At 39.2% G+C, this 15,221-nt stretch overlaps 1 protein-coding gene across 3 annotated transcripts; it reads right to left on the bottom strand.

The window, feature by feature from the left end:
- Positions 1-242: 242 nt before the first annotated feature.
- LOC138210436 (butyrophilin subfamily 1 member A1-like) lies at positions 243-14,961 on the bottom strand. 3 transcript variants are annotated; one of them, XM_069169600.1, is made up of 7 exons: positions 14,400-14,529; positions 12,133-12,459; positions 10,706-10,744; positions 2,107-2,385; positions 1,411-1,698; positions 800-901; positions 243-582 (listed from the first exon to the last, which is right to left on the bottom strand). In XM_069169600.1, exons 2-7 carry the CDS (start codon positions 12,407-12,409, stop codon positions 485-487), a joined length of 1,083 nt encoding a protein of 360 aa, XP_069025701.1. In that variant the 5' UTR covers positions 12,410-12,459; positions 14,400-14,529; the 3' UTR covers positions 243-484. The 3 variants fall into 3 exon arrangements, with proteins under 3 accessions (XP_069025701.1, XP_069025699.1, XP_069025702.1); XM_069169598.1 differs by lacking the exon at positions 14,400-14,529 and adding an exon at positions 14,547-14,961 and having other exon boundaries at positions 259-582; XM_069169601.1 differs by lacking the exons at positions 243-582; positions 800-901; positions 1,411-1,698; positions 2,107-2,385; positions 14,400-14,529 and adding exons at positions 4,611-5,853; positions 7,543-7,668; positions 9,843-10,130; positions 14,547-14,936.
- Between the last annotated feature and the right edge of the window lie 260 nt (positions 14,962-15,221).

Here is a 15,221-nt window from a genome sequence, read left to right as displayed (position 1 = left end):
TTCTGAACCCACAACTCATTCAGAACGACTGTAGCTCCACTTTTCTACCTCACTAAGCATCGTTGAGAACAATCAGATCTAAAACAGTAGAAATCTTCATCACCTTCAATCAGATCTAAAACAGTAGAAATCTTCATCACCTTCAATCAGATCTAAAACAGTAGAAATCTTCATCACCTTCAATCAGATCTAAAACAGTAGAAATCTTCATCACCTTCAATCAGATCTAAAACAGTAGAAATCTTCATCACCTTCAATCAGATCTCAGACTGAAGCCGCTCACTTCTCTGCAGTCGCTCGTCTTTTATCCAGTTGAGTCACAAGTACAAAAAAACACCAGCACCTCATTTCATAAGCTGCCTCTAAACTTTTAGTTTTTCTGAAGGCACGTTGGTAACAGATCTTTCTACGAGCTGATTGGCTGCTGAAAGAGGTGACATGAGACGGGACATTTGGCAGTTTGACCTCATTTTACATCTTTGGTTCACTTACTTCCAGCTTCAATATTGTTTCTATCCTCTGTACCCGGTTGTTTGAGTGACAGGGCCGGTTCATTGTTTTTATTTTCATACCGACGAGAACCTGCGAAGAAGATGAAATTATATAAATATTCCCCTCAAACATAATTTATTACGCTCCCATAAACATCTTTATTTTGCATCATCCTTTAAACGTCAGTCACCTCTGAAACCTCATGAATCTGTTAAACAGATGACTGAACCTCAGAGTTTGGTGGTCAAAGGTGAAAGTTCAAGGTAATAAATAATTAATAAATGTACAATTCATCCTTTAAACTTACGTTTCTTGATGCGTCGTCTGATGGACGCTGCAGCAAAACATAGAGCTTGAACTGCAGCAAGACTTACAACTCCAGAAAACCAGAAACCGATCGATGCACCGACTGTAACAAAACATAAAAGGTCAGTAACAAATAAGAAAACACCTCTACATAAGAGAGGGAGTTCCCAATAACAAGAAGCAAGTCAATACCTGAAATTAAAAAGAAAATTACAGATATTGAAGCTCTTTTATTTAAGAGTCTTATCAGTCCACTGGGTGGGTTTTATTTATGGCTGTGCAATGGCCTAATAGGTACCAGTCCGATTAAGCTTTTTTTTTTTTTTCTTGACTTAATAAATAATACAGACTTAATAAAATATATGTATGGAAACACTGGAATAAGTTGTCAGGACTGATAAACACTTCAGATGTAGAGATCAGAGCATCAAAGTCAGAGTTCAGCATAATATACTGAGACGTCCTGATGGAGAAATATAAAGTTACAGAAAAGGAAAATACTCGAGTCCATGGAGCTGGAATTTACTCAGATGACGTCATTCTAGTTTGATTTCTGTAAATTAATGACACGCAAACAATGAAGAATGAAAACAGGAAGAGGAGGAAGCTCACCTTGTTGATCAGGAACAATGACGTATGTCTCAGTAGATATCTGGTGGTTGATCTCCTCCTGTGTAGCTACACATTGATAGTAGTCGGTCTTCTTCACAGTAGTTTGGAGGATGATGTCGTAGCTGCCTCCTCTTTCTGTGACCTGTGGTTCTGCAGCAGGAACCGTGTTTCCAGAACGGTTCTTCAACTGGACTTTAGGTTCTGGAGAAGCTCCTCGAACTGAACACTGAACCAGAACTCCATCATCTGTTTCACCAAGTATTGTGATGGAGGGTTTTGAAGCTGCACCTGTAAACACAGAACAAAGATCATATTCAAGAGGAAGGAAAAACAGGGAAACCTGTGACTATAAAATCAGATCTTATAAAATAAACAAACAATAAATTGTATTTTTTAATAATATTTTTGGTGCTTTGAGTTTAAACAGTTTCCAGTGTTTGTGTTGTTGTAGTGCAGCTCTGTGACCAGCAGGTGGCGCACACATCAAATCAGACTGACATCAGAACTGAAGCACAAACTGAATTCATTGTTCCTCTCATCTCTAAACATGAATGACGTGAAGTCTCAGAGACTCAGAACAAACCAGAGTTGAAGTGAAACACACCGACTTCATGTTCAGTCTGAGAACACGTTCAATCTGCTTTTACACAGAAATGATGGAAATGAAACTTCAAATACGACCAGAAGGAAACTCACCATTCAGATGAACAAAGATCTCCCGGTGAGTCTGGTGGTTGATCTCCTCCTGTGTAGCTACACATTGATAGTGGTCGGTCCTGTTCACAGTAGTTTGGAGGGTGACGTAGAAACGACCTCCTCTTTCTGTGACCTTTGGTTCTTCAGCATGGAGGATGTTTCCAGCTCGGTTCCTCCACTGGACTTTAGGTTCTGGAAAAGCTCCTCGAACTTCACACTGCAGCAGAGCCCAGTCTTTAGTTTCATTAAGGTTTGTGACAGTTGGTTCTGGAGATGCACCTGAGAACATATAAATGAGATTGTGACACTATTCGATATGTAACACTGATGTTTGATCATCCGTTTGCTGCTTGACAACGAGGATAACAGTTTGTTTAAGCAAAAAGTCATTTGAATAAAGTGTTGGGTTTTATCCACGTGACCAAGACAAAATATACAATTTCACTTCTTTTATAGAAATAAAAACTTTATAAACTATTAAATTTGGTACAACTTTCTTTGATGTTTTGATGTCTCCAGTTACCAGTGATTAGTTACATCATTAACAGATTATATAGCACTGTAAATAATGACGTCATTCATATCAGGCCTCACCTGGGATGTTTTCCTCTGTTCTGTCTTTTAAAACAGGACCTAAAGGACAAAAACAAAGCTCATGTTAGTGACTGTGTGACATCATCGACCCGGCCGACAGGTGATTCTGACAGATGTGCGTTCTGACTGTTTCAATCAGCTTCATCAGGGAACAATCAGCTGTTTTATGACATCACTCACCAACAACAAGCCTGACGTAGAATATCTGTCTCTCCGGCTTCAGACGGTGAAAATCACAGGTGTAGTTTCCGCTGTCGGCCACCTTGGTGTTTGTGATGGTGATGGAGGCGTTGCCGCGCTGCAGCTCTCTTTGGAAATGTGAGACTCGACCTTTGAACTGCTCGTCTTGACCCGAGCGTCCGTTGTTGTAATGAAGGCCGGACTCGTACATGAACACCTCCTTCTGACGGTCTTTCCTCCAGTCGAACAGCTTTCCTTCGATGTTGTCGTCGGTGCCGAGGGAACACGGTAAAACCACATCGCTGCCTTCGTCTACGAACACGTTGACGACCGCCGGACCTGGAAGATAAAAACATGTTTCATCATCAGCGTGTTTACATGCAGTCGTTACAGAGAGACAGACGTGAGGACGTTTCCTGTTACAACAACATGTCAACTTAAGGAAACTTCTTGTCCTCTGTTTTCATACAAGTGTACATCTCAGACTGGTGGTGTCCCTCAAGGGTCTATGTTGGGTCCTCTTCTGTTCTCATATCACATGCAGCCTCTTGGGTCGATCTTTAAAACACAAAATATCTCCAATCACTTTTTATCTCGATGATTCTCAGATAAACAAACTGACGAAACCTGTCAATGACTCCTCTGTAAACTATTTAATAAAACAGATAATAAACAAACAAAACTTTCTGAAAAAGGTAAAGTTATTTGTTTAATTTAATTCTCTCCACAATAATTTGGTTTAACATCTCGATGCTGCACCTACAGGCCTCACAATGGGAGGAAAACCCTGTTATGTTCACATCACGATGGAAATCATTTTATTTTGAAGTGTTCTCAGCTGAAAAACATGGAGAGACATGAAGTGAATATTGTGGATGTTGGTGTCGGTGTTCAGACTGTTCTTTGGTTCAAACTGTCTCTGAATCAAAACCAATGAACTCTTCACTTCATGCTTATTTCTCCATGATGAATATAAAAAGCATCATTAACAGCTGAGCAGCCTCGTGATGTTCTGCAACCATCATCAGGTGAGACAAACATCAGACTGTCCCGGAAACAGCAGCTCGTGTCTCTGCAGGATGGAGAGGACGCCCTCCAACACTGCAGCTCTTTGCTCTCCGTCTGGAGACTCCAGGAGGAAGCTGGACTGAATGACATCAGCTGTGCTGTGGAGGCTGATGCTGCAGTGTTTGTCACCAGAGAGTTTGTCACCGGTTTGGTGTCCCAACGTGTTTCCAGACCGAGTCAGCAGACAGAGACACACGAGGGGAAGAAGCTCCATCGTTGTCGAAGTCCTCCGAGGATTCAGCATCACTTTAACATCCCGGAACATCACTGAGGACAGTTACCGACTCCTGACAAACACTCATCCTCAAACACGCTCACTTCCACAGCTGCTCCTGCAGCCAGCGGCACTTCCGCCAAGGATCCTTCACAATAAAAGCGTCAAGACGCGGATTCTCCGCGGTTTAATCTGAAACTGTGGATTGAAAAAAGAAGCCTGAAGAAGAAAAGACATGAATGAAGGTTTATCCGGATAAAACGACACTAATTAAACAGGAAACAGTGGGAAGAAGTCCTGTTTTAAATCCAGAATATCTGAAACACTCAAAATGTTTCTGCTCCTTCAAAAGTCTTTCATTAAAAAAAAAATCTGATCAATCCAGAAAAATCATTTCTGGTTCTCTTATCAAAGACACAACAAACATAAAAACAGTCACAACAGGCAGTTTTATGTTATATTTATTTATTAGTGGAGAAATGAAGCACCATCTAAAATGAGATGATAAACTACAGGTTCATCATTTGACAACATAAATTCTCGTATCAGTCACCAACAATGTGTGACTGTACTGACAGAAAACAACAATATGATGAAAAAAATACAAATAACAAAAGTCACAAAAGCTATTTTAAATTTTAGCTTCAAAAACATTCACATTCATGTGAAGGACAGCAGGCTTCAGGTCAATGTTGAACTCAGTTACAGTAATGTGATAAAGGATTACAGATCAAAGTGAACTATTTGAACATCATAGATCATCTCTAGAAATATTAAATGATTATATCGTATATTGTGTGCACGATTAAATTGGGTTTAAGCAGGTCTCAGAAATGCTGCTTTGATTTGAACTTTAAAACAAAACAAACGGACCTTTAATTCTTCCTGATACTCAGAATTGAACATCTTGTTCATATTATTTTAACCTCAACATGGTCCAGATATGAATCTTGAATCAGGTGTTAAATGATCAGTCAGGAGTTTTCTGGTCATAATTATTGGTCTGTTTTTGTTCCCACTGTCCACCAAGCATGTGTCCTCCTCGTTTGGTTGTTCACGTCCTTCTGCATTGCTTCTTTGTCTTTAATTGTCCTGATTTCCAATCAAATTATTTTATTTTCACTCCATTTTATTGTCAAATTAACTTTATTCAAAAAGCTCCAAATTGTAAATTGATGTAATTTGTCTCAAAGAGCTCTGAAGGTGATTTTAATTCTTTCATTTATCCAGGAAGTAAAATGCAGAAGATAGTTTGATGTTACAGCATAAAAAGATGCAGTAGACATGCAGCAGTAGAAGACCCAGAAAACACAACTGGGTTTTTAATTTGATCAACATAAAGAAACATTTAATCCTTCAAGATCCCAAACTTTAGAGATACGTGGTTTTAACTGGACAGGAAGGAGATAAAACAAAAAACCTGTAAATCCTTTAATGTAACTAAAGCTGCCGGACAAAAGGAGTAAACAACAACAACAACAACATCAGCCTCTGAACTGTGGTGGAGGGTGGAGAAGGATAAAAGCTGCATTAATAGGAAATATTCAAGTAAAGTCAAAGAAGGAATTTGTACAAAATTACACAAACAGACAAACACACATTCAGACAATCTGCTTCAAACGTCACACCGACGTCAGACATTCTGCTGACCGTCCTGGAGAAGTTGTTTCATCTTTTATCTTATCGTCGACCTGCAAAACAGAAAACAGAGTTACATCAGCAAAGATCCAGTTTATCTTCATCCTGTTCTGACTGTAAAATGTTTATTAAATTATCCAAGATGCTGCAGTACAAAAACGTCCAACCTAAAATCCTGAAACAGTGTTGAGTTAATGAGTTTTTCAGATGTGACGCTGAACACTGCTGAGTTTAACAGGACGAGTGAACGTCCCCTCAGACGGGAGATGTTACATCATTTTAAAAGGCATGTCCTAAACATTTATTAACAAAAATAAAACAATTTTTTTTTTCTTCAAATGCAGCTTTGTGATGCAAAACCAAAAAAAAACATGTCTGGACATTTGTTGTTGTTTATTAAAATTGTAAACAAAGTTCGTCGTTTCGTTTTTTGACTGATTTAAAACAAATATAAAGTATATAATGATAGTAAAGAGCAGTAAAACTTCAGCATCATCATCATGTGTCAGAATATAATTAGAGTGTTTGAATTCTTATCATTGAAAAGGATTTGATACGTTTTAGTTTTTCATATTGATCAAAAAAAATTAATTCCAACAGACCATTTGGGTTTTCTGTCATGTCAATCATCTGGATGCTTCCTGTTGGGTCAGCTCTCCAGTGGTTTGGATAAACGGGGTTTGTGTTTGTGATGAAGCTGAAAGCCGGCAGCAGCAGAAACAACTGATTTAGCAGGAAAACTTCACTCAAAGTTTTCCAGCACTGATTCAATATCAGCTAAAAGAGGAACCAAATGTAAAACATGTCAAATGACATTCTGCTACGATGCAGAATAATTTACAGCTTCGATTAATTTACGTCACAAAATGTAAATTTATACGGAACAACTGCTGCTGATAGTTTGAACCGTCAACTGTTCATCTTTCTTTTGAAACTAACTCGTCAGAAGTTGTTCTTCCTCAGTTTGATGTCTTTCTCTTTACTTTCTTTCTTTTCTGTTTTGGTCCCCAGATTTTTCTTTCTTGGGAAAACACGACTCTGTCAGCACACATCGGGAGAAAGTTCAGCGTCTCAACACATTTATTCAGCCAATTTAAATTGAGTTATGATGCAAATTACTTCTGAATAAAAAAAGAAACTTTTCATTTCTTTTGGAGAGCCCTCGATGCTTTGAGATTCTTGAGTTACGGATTTTAATAAAGGCCAGATTTTTTTTTTTTGCAGAACATAATTAGGTGACAGAAGAGAGATCAGTGACCTTTGACCCTCAACAACTGATCAGTTCATTCCTGAGTCCACGTGAATACTTGAAAAACACTGAAAAAAACCAAATAATTCCCTGAATGTGTTCCTGAGATATCACATTTACTAGAATGGGACGGATCAGAGGAACATGAGGTCACAGTGCCCTTGGCCTTTGACCTTTTACAACCGAAATCTAACCAGTTCATTTTAGTGAACATTTGTGCAAAGATTGAAGAAATTCTCCAAAAATGTTCTTGAGATTTAAAGTTCACAAGAAAAGGACGGAGAGACGGAAAACACAAAAACGTGATGCATCCGGCACGAGGTGTAAAAACATGGATGGAAATGTCTGACATTCACAGTCGAGGTGATAAATTCACGTCTCAAAGGTTCTTTACATGACTGTAGTCGCTGTGGACGTTGTTTCAGATGGAAACACTGACAGGACTAATATCTGCACAAAACACATGATGACACACGACATTATTTCTACTAACCTCCACTATTGTTTTTGCCGCGACGTCGAGCAACAACGATTCCACATACAAGTCCAATAAGTCCAACAATAAGTCCAACAATAGTTGCAACAGCAGCTGTACTCATCCCACCACTCGGCAGTTCACCTGAAACACAAGACAGTGACGTTACTCTCAGGATGTAACAGCAGAACATTTATTACATTAAAAACATTTAAAGTTGTGCTTCTTTAAAGATGTCAGTCAGTGTAAACAGGGACATTTATTATAACAACTTTAACTGTTTTTAACAGTTTAATAACGTCTGAAAATCTAAAATTCTCCTAAATACTAGAAGAACACATTAAAATACACAGAAACATGGTTGGAATAAACTGCATACACATCATTAATCTTAATGTGTTCATATTCATATTACTGTTTGGACAAACTGTACTTTGATGCTTTAAAAGTAGTTTTTTTAAAGTGAATGAATAAACAATGAGGTTGTTTCCAGATGAAACCAGCAGGGGGCGTCTCAGCAGCTTCAGTGACTTTGTTCTCAAACAGGAAGTGTTTGATATGAACAGGAAGCCTTGAAGTTCCTCCGTTGGATTAATAATCACCAGCTGCTATTATTGTATAAATGTAGAGTTATAATACTGTCCTGCTTTTTATCTTCACTTTAATTTATAATCCAGAACAAAAACTAAAGTGTCCTCATTGTTTCTGATGTGATTCATGTGTTTGCTGCTGCAGTTATTAAACCGCTTCGTCTCCATCTCATCGATTAATTTACAGAAAATAAGAACTTCAGTGAACCTCTGAATATTTGTGGTTCAACACGGATCAATAATTTATTTATTAATTTCACTTGTATCTTAAAAACATGTGATTGTGATGATTTAGTTCCTAAATGTGTTTTCATGAGTCTCCTCCGGATCAGATAGTTAACCACCATCTTGTGTGTACACACACACACACACACACACACACACAGACACACACAGAGACACACACAGAGAGACACACACACACACACACACACACACACACACACACACACACACACACACACACACAGAGACACACACACACACACACACACACACACACACACACCCCTGTACAGTTTCAGTCTGGTGTTTCGAACATCTCACATTCCTCTGGTTTGATTTCCGGCCTGCAGGATTTATTGACGTCGGAGGAGAATATTTATAATATTTATGACCAGACGAGGACGATCTGAGTTCAGTCAGCTGTTTACTTTTCTACTTTCACTCCAACAGTCACCACTCGGCTGAACTCTGCTTTCAGACGGCGTTTAACTCCCGAGTCAGCAGAAAACACGCTCACAGACGGGTTTGTTATCTGAGGCCGGCGCTGCAGACGTCAGGTGGAGAAAACAAAGAGATTTTAGGCTCCAGTTTTCAGTAAATAGTGAAACTCTCATGGTGTTAAATTACGTCTCCGCTCTGAGACATATTTCAAAACTTTCACTTTCAGTCTGTGAATCCAACAAAGAACGTTTCTGTTCTCAGGATTAAACTGATGATTGTAAATCTTTTCTGTGTAAATTAAACCTCCATTTAATTCATTTTTTATTCCTCCTACATTCTTGTGTTTTGTTTGGCTTTATATTTTTTATTGTTTATTTTTTACTGCTTATTTCTTTGAACTTTTAAAGTCTATCCGGCTGTTTTAACTCTGATGATGTGCTGAACTTTGTTCGACCTCTGTTGTGTTTAAATGTGAATAAATCTGAGATGATGTGAAGTGGAGCAGTGGAAGGAGGACAAATGCTCCCAATCAGTTATTTAAGGACTCTTTCCAGTAAATAGTGAAACCCTGAGGACACGTCGGACGTCACGTCTCAACCAGCTCAGTTTGTGTCCTCAGACTCACGAGCAAGCAGCAGGAAGGTAACGATCGGAGAGGGACTGTGGATCGTGTGCAGCTCATACAGCTGCTGGGACTGATCACAGCTGGAAACACTCATGTTTCATATCACAGATAATTATGAAGGAGCTGGATTCAGACTGAACTCACTTCATTCTGGGCTCAGTTCCTGTCAACTCACCTGCTGGAGTGTTTTATCAGAGTTTAGTGAGTCACACACCTCAGATGACCTCAGATGACCTCAATGACCTCAGATGACCTCAATGACCTCAATGACCTCAGATGACCTCAGATGACCTCACATGACCTCAGATGACCTCAGATGACCTCAATGACCTCAGATGACCTCAGATGACCTCACATATCTTTCAGACTGTGTTTCTGATTTACACATAAACACATAAATAATATCATTTATTTAAAGATTAAAAATAATTACTTACGATTCAACTGCACATAGATCTTATTAGTAATCTGATGGTCGATCTTCTTCTGTGTAGAAACACAGGTGTAGTTGTCGGACTTGGTCACATAAATCTGGAGAATAACGTTGAAGCTGTTTTCTTTCTCTTTGTTTTTTGTGACCTTTGGTTCTTCAGCAGGAAGGATGTTTCCAGCTCCGTCCCTCCACTCGACTACCGGTTCTGGAGAAGCTCCTTCAACTTCACACTCCAGCAGAGCCCAGTCGTTATTTTCATTAATTATTGTGACATATGGTTTTGGAGATGCACCTGAGAACACAGAATAAACAACAGATTAAAATCATTTTCCATATTCAGTGTTTTACAAAGTGTTAAAAGAAAAGAAAAGCACAGTACTGTGGAGCTTAATTTCACCTCCCAGCATTGTTTGACAGAACTTAATGTTTGAATAACATTTTAAACTGTATTTCTGACTCATTTAAATATGTTTATATAATGCAGTATTTTATGAATGTAAAGAGGAAGTTGCTGTTTTAGCAGCCAGATCACATTGATCACTAAAAGTTCAAGTATATACAGGAAAATACAGAATGAATTAAATAGATGTTTGCAGCTTCTTCAATATTACTGCATTAATATCGTCACAGGTAGTTTAAATAAAGTTTATGGAATCAACCAGAAGTCACTAATGTACCTTAATTACAGGTTAGATTACTTCCTTTGTAATAATGATGGTGAACTTTTTACATTATTCAAAGTGCAACAACTCGAAGAGATGTTGACGTAAAAATGTCGTCACTTATCAGGGATGAGTGACGTCACATCCAGGTAGAGATGTGGTGATCAGAGATATCAGATATCTGATACTCAAATTCAGGACTCACCTGGGATTTTCTCCGATGTTCTGTCTTTTAAGATTTTCTCTAAAAGGGGAAATAAAACACATGTTAGACATGTTTCAGTGACATCAACTTGGCAGTCAGGTAAAACTGAGAAAAAAGAAAACTCGGTAATATTTATTACAAATATTATTTATGATCTAAAACTGCGAGAGGAAACCACAGTTTTAGATTTTATAAACGTCCTGGCGCATTTACAGACGAGGCTGGTTTCTATCCGTCCTGGATGGGTTGAAATCAGAGTCGGAAAACACGTCCGGGTGGATCAACATCAATCTGATGGCTCACATTATACAGGTAGGCAGGCAGGTGAAGGACCAGCATGCACCTGGGGAGGTCGACGCTTTTAACCAATGAGGCAGCAGAAGTCACAAAATATAAACTCTGTTCAACAAAAAAGAAAAACTTTGTTTGCAGAGTGGATTTCTTTTATCGTCCTTCATTCCCATGATGCATCAGTGGTCTTCTTATTTTTTAGTTCGATTTAGATTTGTGATAAATAGTCACTATAACCTCCAGCTCACTGATCTAAAGGTGATGAACCCACTCAGAAGTAACTCTAAAGCTCACTGAATAACACTTCAAATTTCATTTGTTTCATTGGGACTCAAACTAAAGTGTAAAATAAATAATTTGAGGTTTTACAGGTTTGTTTTTTCTTAACCAGGAGCAGCAGCTGACGTGTTGCAACCAGGAAATAATCCAACACGCATCCTCCTGTAAAAACGGTCACATGATCACTTTCTGTTCCTGTGGATTCAAATAATGAGATATAACCTGTTAAATAGTGAGTTTTAGAGGAGCTGTTATCTTTGGTCAGAGCCTGTTTATCTTTTTCTCCAGCGTTCACAGTCTTGGTGCTAAATCAAGCTAAACTAAGTTAAACCAGGCTAAGATAAGCTGAGCTGCAGGTTTTGAGAGCCCTCAGACGGCCTCATGGACAGACACAGTGGTCACATGCTCATCAGTTTAAACACAGTGAGTCTTCCTCAGCGTTGTGCAGCTCTGCAGCGGTCACGTCATCTCGTCTCCGTCTTTCTCTGCATGTCCTCCCTACTGCCGAGGAGAGAGCACACGAGCCATGAAAGCCTCTGCGGCTCCGCGACGGTTCACACCGACATAAACAAGACTTCAGCCTCTGCCAGGAAACAAACTATAAGAAAGGCTCATTATCGCGGCACATCCACTAACATGAGGCCTCACTTTTTACTGTGAAACTGAAAACACTTCCACATCAACAGATGGAGAGCGGAGCCTCGAATTTAATCTGAGATTAGATGAAACACTTCTCCATCTGAAGACCTCGTCCACGCTCGGTGTTTTTATTCTGACTTGAGTCCATCTGGGACTCTTGAACCAGCCGCGTCTGTAAATAAGCAGGCGTCTCAGAACGGTTTCATGGAGGAACTCACGGATGGTCAGCTCGATGTGGGCTCGTCTTGATGGCGAATCACGTGGAAAATCACAGGTGTAATTTCCACTGTCCCCCGGCTGTGTCTTTGTGATAACTATGGAGGCGTTACCGAACACCAGCTGGTCTTCAAAATGAAAGACTCGACCTTTGAACTCTGAAGTGCCGTTATTGTTATGTGTTCCATTTTGATAGAAGAACACCTCCTTCTTCTTATTCTCTTGCTTCTTCCAGTCAAACATCTTGTCGATGATGCTCTCAGGGCCGAAGGAACACATTAAAATGGCATCATCGTCCTCTTTCACGATCAACCTGGTGACATCTGACCCTGAAAAACCAAAAACATGCATCAGTCAGTGTGTTCGATCTGTCGGGGAACACGACTCACATCTCCTCTGAAACACCAGCGTATCATTGTGTGCTGCACAAAACAACATGAAAATATGTTAAATCAAAATATGAAAGTAAATATGGAAAGATACAAAAAGACCAGTGAATAAAAATGTGTCTATCGCCTCCTCCTCCTCCTCCTCTTCCTCCTCCTCCTCCGAACACCTTTCAGTCTAATGAAATACAGTCGAACCAACACGTCTCTAAAACGGTTTGAATAAAGAAAAACTGAACATTATAACCTTTATGAAAGAGGATTTAATTCAGAAATGTTCAGTGATGTCATCAGTGATGTCATCGTTGGTTTGTGAACGTTATGAATCCTCCAGTTCAGATTCTGTCCGTCACCATCTTGTTAGTTCGGAGCGGTTTGGAGCAGGAAGTGACCATATTTGGACGAGCTGGGGGAGGAGCCAGCGGTGGATCTGACCAATCTGATTGGAAACCTGACGATACTACGTCCCGCCCACCGATAGCTGTAACCTGACTGCACCACAGGCCTGTCAATCAAACAGACACGCCCCCAAAAACAGGTCTTCTTGAATCTTCTTTTCTAATGAATGAGGGATTATTTTCAGATGGACCTCCAGAAAACTAATTCGAAGGAGTGACTTCAGCTAACAACACTGAGATAACTGCTGTGGTCTCCTTGTGGTCAGAAAAACACAATGAATGCAGGTGTGACATTCCAGCTCAGCAGCAGTCAAGAGGCCAAATGAAGGAATCTTTTTAGACAGCTGACAGATCTTCACATTTATCACATAATCTCACTCTTCATCCAGATAAGTGTCACCACACAAACAGGTATTTCTGCTTCATCAGAAAATAAAATAAAAAGCGATTTGAGTGTGGGAGGCAGACGAAGAGGAAACGAGCTGAAACTGTCGTTCTCTGCTTCTGCAAATGATAACAAAAACCAGGATGTGTTACTGCAGCTCAGGTTACATGGAAATACTGGGGATTAGTTCATTTTAATTCAATTTGTTTGACATTTCTTTTGTTTGTGTGTGTGTGTGGGGGGGGCCCTCTGCATTCAAAACTTGACTTCAGTAAAAGTCTGCAGCTACTAGAAGTATGAAAAGTAAATGTACACACTGAATTGTGCAGTTAACACTCCCTGTCAGTGTTTTACTGTTTTATATGATGTTTAATATTACCGCTGCATTCATGTGCATTTTATTGATGTATTATTTAAGATTGTGCTGATTTTAAACTGATTTAAAAAGCTCAGAAATACACCTTTTTTTGTGGTGATTTCAAGAGGGTTTTAAAAATGTTTATTTAGCCTAAAATGTAACTGAATATTTCCAACTCATAAAGAAACATTTAATCCTTCAGTTTATCAGAAAAATTATAATTTAAAATCAATAAATTTATAGTTCCATGTTTTTTACAGGTCAGGAAAGAGGATGAAAAACTGTAATCTTAAAGCTGTCAGACAAATATAGGCAAGTAAAGAAAACAGAAGATTTACCTCTGAGATTTAGTGGAGAAAAAGAATAGAGTTGCATAAAAAGGAAAATACTCAATTAAAGTACAAATGCCACAAATTTGTACTCGAGTAAAAATACTTTCCACCACTGCGGACATCATGTCATTCTTTATGAGAAATATAATTTACGATATTCTTTAGTTTATACATCACCAGCTGATTTAAAGGTTTCATTTAACGGGAGCACAAATTCGATATTTAATCGGAAATGAAATGTCGATTCTCGGAAATAAATGTGCGTCAAGAGGAAGCAGTGCACTTCCGGCCCACGTCGAAACTTAAAAACACCTCCAAATGATGCAACACATCCAATTAATGAGTATTATAGGACTGTAAATAACCAGGAGGATGATTTCACTGGATGACGTCACCTTAATCTGCGTTACCTTTATGTTAAAATGCAGTTGGAGGCTGATGGGACAGTCGCACGCGCTGCTGTTGTCTCCTCGTTAATCTAACAGCTGATCACTTTGAACAATTAAACACAAGCAAAACTGCAGATGATGATGAGACGACAGAAATCTTTTTCTCACCGGTTCCGTCTCCAAACGTGTTTGCAGTCAGCAGGAAGAGAGAGATGAGCAGAACGAGCTCCATGTCTGTGGAAGAGACCCGACGGATGAACATGCTGACATCAGTCTGATGGCTCTATAAAGGAGGTGCAGGAGGAGGCCACTCCTCTGTAGTGGATCACCATCCGCGGACACTTTCGGTTTCTATGCTGCAAAAAGGTGCAGCTTCCTCCTGAGATCCTGCAGAACAACAGCGTCACGACCAGCTCCAGACCACGAACCGAGAAACACCGAAAGGAGCCGAGATGAAGCAACATGCGGCGCAGCTGCTTCCACTCAAGGACACCAAATAAATCGAAGTGAACATTTATTCTGGTAAAAACATAAAACCACAAGTTCCTTGAAGTGAACAGTTCAAACTCCACCGAAAGTGGGAGCTCTTCTATTAAAGGAAGTCAAAAAGTAAAAATATTTCATTCAAATAATCCATTACAAGGAAAAAGTCCTGTATCCAAAGTATTCAAATATTATCAGCCAAATATCAGTCAAATATTAAAGTACAAGTCCTGTTCTGGACCCTCTCACTGATATCTGATTATATGACATCATTACATCATTAACAGTCAAATCAAGTCAACTTTTCTTTGCAATACAAGGTGCTTCACAATAAAACGAAATATATTTTTAGAACACATA

This window comes from Embiotoca jacksoni, unplaced genomic scaffold, assembly GCF_022577435.1.
Source record: "Embiotoca jacksoni isolate LCO1_2020_lvr unplaced genomic scaffold, fEmbJac1.0.p SCAF_46, whole genome shotgun sequence".
NCBI lineage: Eukaryota > Metazoa > Chordata > Actinopteri > Embiotocidae > Embiotoca > Embiotoca jacksoni.
The sequence above is the reverse complement of the archived record's forward strand: the minus strand, read 5'-3'. Positions and strand labels throughout refer to the sequence as shown.

Coding starts and splice junctions, on each gene's coding strand:
- LOC138210436 (XM_069169598.1), bottom strand. CDS start 14,640: ATGTTCATCCGTCGGGTCTCTTCCACAGACATGGAGCTCGTTCTGCTC. Junction 2,386..10,705: donor AACATCGGAGAAAATCCCAG/GTGAGTCCTGAA, acceptor ATATGTTCTCAG/GTGCATCTCCAGAACCAACT. Junction 902..1,410: donor CATTGTTCCTGATCAACAAG/GTGAGCTTCCTC, acceptor GTTTTGTTACAG/TCGGTGCATCGATCGGTTTC.